The sequence below is a fragment of the Phaethon lepturus genome, unplaced genomic scaffold (assembly GCF_000687285.1).
Source record: "Phaethon lepturus isolate BGI_N335 unplaced genomic scaffold, ASM68728v1 scaffold16591, whole genome shotgun sequence".
In the NCBI taxonomy this organism is placed as follows: Eukaryota; Metazoa; Chordata; class Aves; order Phaethontiformes; family Phaethontidae; genus Phaethon; species Phaethon lepturus.
Genome location: NW_010518591.1, coordinates 28,503 through 41,212, shown reverse-complemented (window position 1 = coordinate 41,212; position 12,710 = coordinate 28,503). Strand labels below are relative to the sequence as shown.

At 43.7% G+C, this 12,710-nt stretch overlaps 1 protein-coding gene across 1 annotated transcript in view; it reads right to left on the bottom strand.

Moving 5' to 3' along the window:
• Positions 1-626: 626 nt before the first annotated feature.
• LOC104628263 (5-hydroxytryptamine receptor 2C-like) overlaps positions 627-12,710 on the bottom strand; it is a 31,472-nt gene continuing 19,388 nt past the window's right edge. Inside the window, exon 2 of the mRNA XM_010296787.1 lies at positions 627-853. Coding sequence (XP_010295089.1) covers positions 627-853 — 227 coding nt within the window. The remainder of the gene's footprint in view (positions 854-12,710) is intronic.

The following is a 12,710-nucleotide window of genomic DNA, read 5'->3' as shown; positions in this document are numbered from 1 at the left end:
CATCTTGCTATCATTTTTCCTTTTCTTCCTTATTTTACTGCTGCTTTATTTATCACTTTTTGTCAAAGTGATACAGAAGTGTCTTCTTTGATGTCTACCCCTCATTTACTAGGACTTCAAACTTGCTAGCTCGGTACTAGCAGCCGGCCAGCTGTAGCAGAGTATGACACAGGCTATAAAGCCTGTGCAAGAGCAGTGAACACCTTGCTGTTAGCCTGCCTTCAGTTCTGCGCTGCTTCACTTAAACCACTACCAGAATTCGGGCGCGTTTAACTGCAGCAACCGCAGTGTAGACATGTCATTTGTACTGGCTGTGTTTTCCTTCCAGAATCTTTGCTAACATTATTTTCTGCTTTGTTTACACAGTAGTTTTATAGTACCATTTGTCTGTGTTACCGTCGTTATCGGCATATTGATATGTACACGGCAGCAATGCCTCAGCATTGAAAGTGGTGCTATTCTGAAAAATGACTAATTTTTGTTACTGACCAACCGCAGTGAAAGACTTCTATTTCCCAGTAATCATTTATTATATTCAGGCATGCAGGCCAGGTAAATTAATTTGAGTATCCTCTTAAAAATCCTAAATGAAAATTGGAGTAACGCTATTATTCATTAAGACACAGTTAAGATCGTGAGCCACATTGCTTACCTATGGATATGGTCCAAACTGCAGCAATTTTCATAATAGCCTTGGTGCGGGAATTGAAGCGGCTGTGCTCAATGGGATTGCGTATTGCTACATACCGATCAAGAGAGATGGCACAGAGATGCATAATAGATGCAGTTGAAAAGAGCACATCTAGGGAAATCCACATAGGGCACAACTGTTTAGGCAAAGGCCAAGCATAATCTGAAACATAGAGAGAAAAGAAATGAAAGGAAAAAAGAAAAGGAAATAATTTGGGAAGCTAGGCCATCATTTCTGAGAAACCGCTGGGATATTTCAACTCGACAAAACCAGTAAGGGGCACGTGCATGAGGGGCGGACAAGGAAACCTCTCACGGGGGCTCTCTCCGGGCAGTCCGGGCTCCGGACGCTCCGTAAGCCTGTAGCCAGGTCCCACATATCTGTTTTCCATAACCAGTAGCTAAAGGCAAAGGAACAGTAGTTTGGCAGTGCCTCCACGTGACCATTCTAGCTCTGTTCCTCCCTCTTAACCCTTCCCCCATACCTTTACAAAATCAAATATCACGAACATTTATAACTAACTGGCTCATCACGTTCTTTTCAAGGATTGCACAGCGCTATGTGGCATTAACTTGACTCAGATCCTTTCTAAAGCTCTCTTGATACGTACTTCTCAGTTTCTGTCCACTGAGGAGAAAGGTAGCAGACAGTTTTTCTACACAGTCTAACAACTGGCTAAATGACACTACTTCACCTTAAATATTCTCCCCCAGGCAATGTGCCTTAACAACAGAGGAATACGTGCCTCCTTACAGAGCGGCTGGGGTTGAGTGGCTGAAATTTGAAAACTGTTTTGAAGGGAGACAGAGCTGAGTATTATTCTTTACAGAAACAAGCACGCCAGCAAACTGAACAGACGAGATACCTACGTCTGACATTAGCTGCCACGCAGCTAATTTGGTTGCCTGCATTTATTAATCAGTTTACTCACTACTGAAGTACAGCTTGAGAATAAAAGTGACCCAGAAAGACCCTCCAGGGGCACTGGTATTTAAATTAAAGCTCAGAGAAAATTGATTTGTGAATGGTACTCCCATGTTAATGCCCAGAATGGATTGCGTGAGATCAATAACATGTCCTGCCAAGCTCTGGGGTTCTAACACACTCATCAAACAAATCAACGGTATCTATAGCAGCTGAAAACGTGAGAGACTGCATAATAGTTGAATAATGAGATATTCTTGTGTCTTCATTCAGAACATGGATATCTAAAGCAATCTTGAAGTTTACCCCAAGGATCAGAAACATCACTCTGCAGAATCAATGTTATATTGAGAATGATGCAGCTCCATCCTACTGATCTCGAATGGAAAGGAAGAAAAGTTAGTCTCAGAAAGCATAGTTTGAAACAAATTACCCAGCCAAGAAAGGCCCAGGATACCTTACACGCAGAAACCTGAGATGAACTGAACCAGAGCAAATTACTACCAATTGTCGAGCGAAGCCCAGGAACCTTTCACAAAGAGCACGGCAGAACGAGATGGACACGTTAGTTCCTATTACCAGTGGGAAACCCACAGAAGTGCTAAGTAACTCACAAAACCCACACAACAAAACTTCAGCTCTGGTGAGATAAACCATTTATTTCAGCAAGTTTGCAGCACCCCTACTACAGGGGCTGTAAGTGGACTGAAATCCAAAGCAGCAAGCATTTAAGAGACCCTGATCAAATGGAACTAAGCAAGCACTTTGTGGCTGGAGCTTCTTTGCTTCAAAAGGCAGCTCTGCCATACAAATTAATTGAACTTGGTTAAATTATGACTCAGCCCCTTTATGAAGCCACAATCAAACTCTGCATCTCCTGCTCTCGTTCACACTTCTCAACAGCTTAGGACATCACTGCCATTAACCTGCGGTTTAACTCAGAGCTCCAGCTAAGCACACCTCCGACTTGCTGGGTCTTTAATGGTGCCCCCGTCAATGCTCCAGGGAAAAACAAGTCTGATCTCCTTCAGGTGGTACCCGTGCTCCCTGTGCAGCCCCAGGCTTCTGCTGCCAGCCCAGGCTAAAACACACTCCGTCACGCTTTAGCCCTCGCTACTTCCCCCTCTGAGTGGCGAGAGCCAGATTTCTGCCACAGGCCGAAACGAGCTACGAGCACAAGACCTGGAGAAAATCACTGGGGACTGTGCCCGGGTGGGTGAAGTGATCCCTGTGAACATGCGTGGGGCTGGGTGACGGTGCAGCAGCCTGTGCAGAGGGGGACAGGGATGGTGATGGCTGCTCCCCCCGTCAGGAAACCTCTGGTGTCTCCAGGAAGGGACGCCAAGCATCCCTGAGCCTGGGAGCATCTCCAGTCCGGTCTATGGTGCTGCAGTGGGTACAGTCTGATTCTTGACATTCGCTAGACCTGGAGGAGGTTTCTACAGCAACCACCTTTTCAGCATGATTGAATGACGAAGAGCCTCTCTTACTTCTTCCTTCAACCTACCCGAACGCTTCCCGTGACCGATTCCCCTTGGAACAACTTCTGCAATCGATGTGAACGAGGCAGCCGCGTTACAACCAAAAACTTAGCAGAAGCAAAGGCGACCATAAGCGTTGACACCCGTGGCGTGGGGCCAGCAGGTGCTGCCTGCCGTCAGCCTGGCACTGCAGGGACCGCAGCCACCCGCAGGTCACAGCAACTGCCCAGAACTACTGCCTGGGCAAACCGTCAGGACGTCTTTAAAGAGAAAGGTGATATGAGAGCCCTCCTAATGGCTAACCCTTTTAGTCTTTACCATCCCAAGGCACTCCGTTACGATTCTAGCTGAAAAGTCAGTTACACGAGGAGACATTTACTTTCTCAGGAAGTTTCCTAAAATGGTCTGCAATAATAAAATGTCACTCTGGAAATTTGTAGAATGGCAGCTCATAATGCATGACTGTACCTTGATAGGAAGGGCACAATATATATCCTATCTCAAAATTAAATTACTTTCAAGTAAGCATGGTGTGTGCATTTGAAAAACACCTACACAGCCTACAAAGCCAGTAATTTGTAAAAAAAGAAGTAAAGTTTATTCTAATTGTTTCAAATAAATGTACAAAACATAGGAAATGTGCCCTGTGACTGTGCCAAGATACAAACAAGGATTGAAAAAAACCAATTCTGTTAACTATGTTATACCTTTAAAACAATCTTATCCCCAGAAATACTCTATCTGCAGAAGGTAACGTTTCTCTAATTTGTTCAATTTTCTCTTGTTTCTCTCACAAACAATAGCAATCACCATATATTTAGAAGTGCAGATGACTGAGTGAAATGAATTCCTGGACCCCAGCACTTCTAAGTTTTTGTGATCACATTTCCGATGGAAAGCATCCATCTCAGTCCAAATTTGGTTCCAGAAAGAGCAAAACAGTACTAAACACACGGGTAAGTAAAAACCAAATTCTTTGTAAGAAACTCTGATTTTTGTACCTTGAATTAATCTGTGCCCTTAAAATCAGTCATATATTTCATACACTGGCTGGTAGACCAGATAGAAGAGTGCTGAAGGGAATTAGATGAATACAGCAGGTCAGAAAAAAAGGCAATATTTCTTCACCCAGCGTGTGATCAAACAGCAGATTTTTTTGCCTCCGGGGATTTTGTGGGTGCTAGAAGTTTACACTGGACAAATCCATAGAGAAAAGCGTACAGAAGACTATTGCAATGATATTATTTTTACATCAGTGTTAGCTTCTGGCTCTGGTCAGGATAAAAACAGCGTGTATGAAATCCTGGAAGGAAACTTCTGCAGAACGCCGGTGTGTATCGCTTCAGCCTCCAGCGCTGAATAGCGACAGGTTCCCCGAGATGCTCTTGCTCTTCATGGGAAACATGGGTCAAACACTCATATTTCACCAGCAGTCATGGTCTATAGGTGGGATTTCATCTCCTGTGCTGGGATGAAGAAGAAAACCACAGTTCCTGCATGTCACTGAACAGCTGAGATGGGCACAAACTGTTGGCAGCAAAATATAGTAACTCAAAAGCATTTTGGCAAAGTCACAGACCTTCTCTGTGTGTAGCTAATTTGCTGTCGGATGAGAGTTCCTTGAAATTTTTTGTGCTTTCCATCAAGAAAGATGGCAACAATGAAATTTAATCACTTTTGTCAGAAGTTTTATGCATATGGATAAAAAGCGTTGTATAACACTGTTATTGTGGTCACTGAGAGTTAAAATTACCAGCCACTGCAGCAGGAGGTGACTGAATAATCCAAAACACAGCAAATGGAAGCAAATTAATTATGTCAAATGGTAGAACAGAATTACTCCAGATTGTAGGAGCATGGCTGGACTGAAAAAAAAAGTGTTAGAACCTGCAGCTGAAAAGAAACTGTGGGACTGCAGAATAGACGGGCGGTGATACAAAACCCCTTCCTTCCCCCCAGAGCCTCCAACAAAATCTCATGATCTTTGCCCAGCTTTTTGTGCTAAGCTGGAGAGGACAGGAGTTGCGTGTACACATACACACAAACTCTCCCCACGCTACAAATGGACTGGCTCACTATATTTACATTTTAAAAAATGACTATTGCTTGGATATATTTACTACTTCTACAGTGCAGTCTGCCCCAGGACACCTCCTGGGAATATGCAGTGTAACACTCGAAAACAATCTGGAATAATAGTGACAAAATACCCGTTTACACCACAATAAAGCAAAGAGTTATGTAAAATTCATCCCTGTAGCTTCAGAAATCTTTCATGGCAAACTCACAGTAAGCTGCAGCAATGCAGCAATAATTTCTTTTCCAACCATGAACGGGAATTTGGAAAAGGCTTCAGAACACATTTGTTGTGTTTAGCCAGTGCTTTATATCTATCAGGATGGATAAAAGGGTAAAAACCACCCTTCAAAATCACACAGGAAGGATGAGGGTAAATTTTGTCTTTTAGGTGCATGATGACCTTTTATATATATACACACACACACACATATATAATGTATATATACATATGCATATATATAAAAAAACCCCCAGAGCTAGAGGTACAGAATGAGAACTAGAGATGCTTATGTGTTCAAATACAGCCTCTTAACATCGTTCATTGGCTTGGCCAAAAACTAAGATACATGTAATATTTCTCCTTTTGGGGTTCTGATATTTATTGTATTTACGTTTCGCTTGAACTACTGGTAGGCCTTGAACGACTTGTACTGAAAATGGTAGGAAATCATTGTGTTTGAATGAATCTTAATCCCAGTCCAAAGCACAATTCCCCAGCAGTTAACACGGCAACACAGCACATGCTGGAAGCACCTCTTGATCGTCCTGTGGCTGCCACGGGTCTGTCGCGGGCCATACGCTGATCTACGGCTCTGCGTAGCGCCCTGACTCTCGGAAAGGTCAGTGACAAAAATCATGAGACGCCTCACCTAATTCCCTGAGAAACGAGGACATGGCCTTTCAAAATGAGAAGAAGAGCGCGGGTTTCCTTGCCGTAACTGGGAGCAGCGTGCAGACGAGGGGAAACAGCAACGCCGAAGACGTACCCACGAGCTGTGACTTTCTGATAGGTTTTGCAGTTTTTGAAGATCCTTTCACGTGTTCCAGGGAAAGCTACTGCTAAAAGTCTTTTTACCCCCGTTGCACCATTAATATATTGCAACTGCAGCATTTTATACTAACCAGACTTTCCAGGCTTCACTTTAAAGTTTCGTAATTGCCACAGGCTTTACAAAAATAGAAGGCAATTACATACGGTTTTAACATTACCGCATTGCATTATTCCCAAGGGAATGAAAGAATTTAAATGATTCTCTTCTCTCTCTCTTATCTAGGAAGTGAAGTATTTCTTAGCCTGAAATACCACATCAGTAAGTGTAAAGCTACGTATCTTTTTTTTGCTCATTTATTTCCTTCAGATTTACATAGACAAACGACTCGGAGACACCCATATCACCCCGAGATACACAACCGAGAGTGTCGCGAATCTCCGTCACGCCCCAGAAGTACAGAACGTCTTGCTCGACCCCCCGCAGCCCTCAGCGATTACCAGCACGTCCACAGGAGGGATCACGCGTGCAGCCACGCTTCCCGGCCGGCGGAGCAGCTGGTCGCAAGGGCAGCGCTGCCAGTGCTGCTGGTTTTATCATCAGTAGAGTGGAATTTAATGTTTTTCTGGCATATTGAACTCCTGGGTGCTGGGTTACATGAGAAATTGAGTTTACCTTTAAGTTTCTAGCCTGCATTTTTCTAGATGAAAAAAATAGCTTTCTGTCCTAAAGCTATCTGGATCCCTTAAATAGCACGTGTTCTATCCCAGCCAAGCACAGGGACATAATTTACACACAAAGAATGAAGATGCCTTTTAGGAGAAGGACACTGTTCTTGAACGCTGCAAGGCCAAAAAGGCTTGAGCGTCCCAAGAGATGCTCAGCAGAATGGCCCCTCAGGTGATACGATGGCTAAGAGGGTGGAAGGGACCACCAAGGAGGCTGACGCGGCCTCCAGACGCGGTGTTGGCCAGACGACTGCTGGCACCCTGCGCTTCACTTGAACTTCTGCGCCTCGGAGATGCTGTTTTGCCATAGTGCAACACCGCACAAGGGATTTACTTGAGTCTGTGCCGCCGATCACATCCAAACTGGGCCGTGCCACCATTCCTGAGCTTCGGTTTTCCTCCGAGCTATTCGTTTTTCACCTCGCGGAGCCGCCAGCATGGCAGAAGTGGCCCTGGGGCGGGGAGCGGCAGGCAGCGGGCACAGAACGGTGTGGTCTCCTGCAGAAACCCCCCACCGCCGAGGGAAGCGCCGGCAGAGCTGGATGTGCCTCCGAAGGTCTTTTGGTTCTTGCCTGACAAGTTATAGCAATGAATTGATGTGACTGTATTTTATTGCAAATTAAACGATTGCACCCATTTTGTTGTTTTGAGAATTTTAAATAACTGTGTTAGATTTTGCTTTCTATCCAGTATGGCAAGGACTTGTAGTCTTGACAGGACTTGTAAGAAAGAAGCAAATTTAAAGCCAGAATGGATGTAATTATCTGATCTAGGGAAAGGTTGCATGAATATAATTTAAGTAATATTTTAAATGCAAGGAGCCAGCTTTATCACGTACTATACTAAAACGACCTTGCTAATAACATGGGATATTTGCTAACAAGAAAACATAGAGAATGCTGTTGCCATCCCAAAGGCAGCATCTCTTCTCTTAGGCAAATATCAAATTATTCTGGTGCGGTCTGTCATTCCATGAATCCGTATGTTACATTCATCTTTTCATTTCTTGGTAAGCCTAAAACTATGTTTGAAGTCAGAGAAATTTCTAGGCTCAATAATGTTCTTTGCTCACAATTTAAACATCTGTAGCTGCATCTGGAATTTTTATGTTGAGTGATACAGACAGTTAACGGGGAAATGGTACAATTAATTGAATTTCATCACCAACTTCATATAAAGGATTCCTTACAGCATTTTAAATCCAACAGAGATATGATCTTTTCACACAATTCTGATATAAGGTCTTGACAATACTTTATGTAAATGAAACCACAGTCTAATAAAATATTCCCACCAGTAAAAATTTTCTTTTTACTGATGTTCTGTATGTCAGCACAACAGCAGGAGAGTGGCCTCTCCTTTAATTTCCTTCATGCAGGTTATAGATCAGCCTTCACCTGTTATTTAAACAGCTAATAAAACAACAGTTGAATCAACACTACGCTGGAAAATAAGCCCACGAGCAAACACAGACCCCAAATGAATACCTTCTAAATGTAAAAATATAAATATTTTCAAAAAAACTGTTTCATAACAAAGTATACGAACATGTGACAATAACAGGTCGTTTTCCTTATTTTTGATGAAATTGAAAAAGATCCATTATCACAAGAAATAGCTGCCAAAACATACAGATCATTTGAAGAAACTAAAATTCAGAACTGAAAATGATGTGGCATTATTCAGATTACAGCTGGCTGCTGAGCAGTTACCTTAGCTGGAACAAAGCAGCCATCTGCCAAATCTAGAGTTTCTAATATCAAATAAAGTTTAGACTACGGCTCTACCCTAGGACTGGCTCTGGGGCCAGTGAGAGGACATAAAACCATACAGAGGGGATTTTTTTAGGTCTTTGGTTTGATTTCAGCATAACTTAGTGCCAAGTCAGACGTCCGTGCCACCCTGACAGCTGTCTGGGAGCCTACCGGGGATTAACCCTCTTTCGCAGCTCAGGCTCCCCGCTGGCAATGCAGCGACCAAACTGGCCTCGAGTCCTGATAAAATGTCTGCTTTTGGGAAGCGGCATAGTAAGGATTTTCTTCATTTGATGTAAAGGGTTCCGTATTCAGAGAGCGCAGGTCTGTCATCATTACTAGCCAATGCTTTTACTAATATTCCAGGAAGATGGCCAATTTAATAAGAATTGACATACTGACTCTAAACCAACTTCTGCAAATCACTAGTATTAACTTTGAGCGTACGGATGCAGACGTTTCCAGGAGTTTTGTTAGCCTGATACACCTTGCACCCCCAGCCAGTATTTTTCCCCCTAATGTGGGGGGAAGTAAAGAATTGCATCTCGGGACATAAAGCATAACGTGAGGCCGAAGCAAGATCCGCAGTTCGAAGAGTGGCAGTGCTTTTGCCTCCCGTTTGCTTGCAGGCTGCTGGATGTGACCAGGATACAAAACATCGTTTTGGCCCTCGTTCGGCGCAGCGCTACGCTTGCACCGGTCTAATGCCAATGGAAAGTGCAACCCACGCTCAAGTGCTTTGATGAATTTAGAGGTATCAAAGCCGTTCGGTGAGTCAGCTTTCCTTCTTACTGTACCGTGCACCTTCTTCAACAGGAGGAAAGCTATTAGGGACGGTGGGTTAATTGGCTGAACTTCATGCCCGTGCAAATCACAGTGTGCTTATCTGATGAGGTTAAAAGCCAGTACAAGTAGTCAGTGCGACTGATAATGGCAAGACATCACTTCAAGCAAGGGAAAGAAGCCATATTTTGGTCACACTCGCAGATCTTTATTTGCATTTCTGATATTTGTCAGAGCAGAGGACTTGCAAAACGCATTCCCTGTTTAGCTTCCTTAAGCTGATGGGCACCTCTGATTCTTGTACAGGTAGAAATGCCAGCGTGAGAGTGGTCCACAGAAGCCAGTGTAAAAAGCAGTTATTTGGGGGCTGCTAAGAAGCCTAGAAATTCTGCTCCATATCCGAGAGTGCCATCTACTGTCCTCCCGTCACTGAATACCTTAGATGCAAACCTCCCGCTTGCAAAGCATTTCTGCCACCGTGCCCAGGCTGCTTCTGACCAAGAACAGATTCATCTTTCCTTATAGAAGTGTCAGGCTGGAGTTTGTCACATGGGAAACTTTCACTGTGGGAGTCTGAGAGGTGACAGAACAGCACCTTCAGTGGCTTTCTCAAGGAAATAATTCGTTAATGAACACTATGACGTATGCAGTAATCCCAAGGAAATCTGTGAAGATGTGAGGAAGCACCACTGTTTTCTAGGATTTTAATGGCCACCATGTGCCAACTCAATATAGTAATCTGTGCACATGCAACCTGCCCAATTAAAGAAGAACAGCTGTCCTTCCAGGAGTGGAGTGGAACAGAGTTCATCCAGTATGTAAACAAGATTCAAATATTTAATTAAATAATTCTAATAGCAATCCAGAAAATGCATGTATTGCTAATCAATTCTATACTCTATAGGAACAACCCGCTGAGCCATGCGAGCGTGCAAAGCCCCAGGTTGCACCCAGAAATGTACAGTTATCCACCAGGATTCTCGTAGCAGTACGGCCCAGATGTACACTTTGGGGGAATTCTGCTGATAACTTTCTTTTTAACTGGGGAACAGGATGTAGAAATGAGATGAATTAAACAAGTGCAGCTAAACTAGATCCAGTTACTTAACTGCTTGAGCTCTTCTCAAATCTTGCACAATATTTGAAAAATAACATTTCAGTAGCCTTTATCTTCCAGTACAATGTTTCAAAGTCTGGAGTCTCCTTCTTCCACAGTCAACCTTAATTAGCCGTCTGTCTTTCCCCACTTCTTCCCCCTGTTATCCCATGATACTTAGATGTTTCCCCATTTTGCCAGGCTGTAGTAACCCTAGAGGCTCCTTTCACAGGCCTGGAAAATAATTTTCCACAGCAGGACTAGGTCTGGAAGCTTCATCACCAGATAAGCCAGAGAGCGCGGTGCCCGCTGGAAAGCCCGTTTCTCCACCAGCGGCGCAGGAGCCTTTCCCAGGCAGCCCAGATGCCTGCAGGACACGGGCGTGCGAGCGGAGAGCCCCTGGCGTGACCCGCGCCGCTTCTATCGCTGCAGGAAAGTACGAACTCTAAATGCTCGTGTTGAATCGAACCTCTCTGCAGGGAGGGATGCACCGAATCACAGTCTGTCTCCGTGTGAAGCCTCGGAGGGAAGAAGGCTTGTGGCCTTTACCTCGGCATGTTGCAGTATTTCTTCCTTTCTCGTCAGCAGAGGCCTGCAGGCTAATTCTGTCTTCAGCCCAGGAGCAGCCAGCGCTACGGCCGAGAGACTCGGCTCCTGGCCCTCCCGGAGGATGCGATGCGTTCAGCCTCGCTGGGCGCGATGCTCGGAGGAGACCGGCTCCTCCCAAACCCCCTCGCCATGAACAGGGCAGGACACCCTGGCACCAGCATCCAACAGCATCCAAAGCAACCCAGGGAAAGCAGGGGTCTGGGAAGGCTGCGTGTGGCCGAAGCGGCACCGTCCCTCTCGAGAAACGTGAGGCTTCTGTACCCGCTCACCCCACGCCTGCCCGGCAGAGCTGATAGACCCCTGACCAGCCTCGTGCAGCACGATTTTAAATCGCAATTTAAATCACAATCGCAAGCAACCGATTTTTTATTTGGTGTGACAGCCCAACTTGTAAAACCACACACTACAATGTTAAGGATTTGCATTATAGTAAGCATTTGGTACACAACTTGTTACTAATTAAAACTGCTCACTACTAACAAAATCTACTATAAAAGACTTGAAGTTGGAATAAAATTTAATTTTAGATTATGGTGCTTTCATACTGCAGCATTTACAGCCTATAAAATGGCAGATTGTTGTCAAACTGCTGCATGAGGACACGCAACAGTCAACTCAGCACAGCTTTCTCTACAGATCCAAGGATTTAGAAACACTTCAGACTACACCTTCATCCTCACATCCTGGAATTCAGGTGACATCCCTCAGCCAAAGAGAAAACAAACAGGCAGCAACATCCATCCTGCCTGACTTCATGTCCCTCTCTGACAAATGACGCAGGTACGCAGTTTTGAATCCCGAGATTGATGATCCTGAGAAGGTCTGCGTTGAAAACACAAGGTGATCCCATTTCCCATAACAATGTTTTGGCATGTGGAACGTACTCCAGGCGGATAACATCAGAGGCACAGTGAAACTTAACACGTGACCTTACAGTTGTACTACTTTATTTTTGAGTTTTGCAGAAATCATAGGCCTATTAGCTAAGTTCCATTAGCATGAAGTAGAAGTTTAATTTAATATGGATAAATGAAATGTGGGCGTACTGATACATTAGAAAGAATACTATTACCCAGAAAATTATAGTGGTCTCATGAGGTGGAAAAGGAAACTAAAGAAAAGATATTTAGTTAAGTTATACCATTGGGTTTTTTGATAGACTTGTTTTCGCTTTGTAATCAAGCGCAACATTATTTTATTATCATGGTTATACTATTATTACAGTGTAATCTTGCACTTGATTACAAATCAAAACCAGAGATAACTACAATAATAAAATAATGTGTTAACATAATAATCTAGCAAAATGTAATAAAATATGTATTGCTGTAGATTTAACAAATGTAAATGAGTAATATGGGTCCTGTAGTAGAACTAGTTACTCCCAAGATACAAGAGGTACTTATACTAATACGGACTCGAAAAAGCTTGGAAAAATCATTATGGAAAGTAGATCAAGTAAATGTAAAGGGTATGTTTAAAGCACTTCATCTTGGAAGTTCTTTTTCCTGTGTTCATGCTTGTCAACATCAACTTGTCATCTTATATGAAACAAATAACCTTGTTCTGCTGTTGC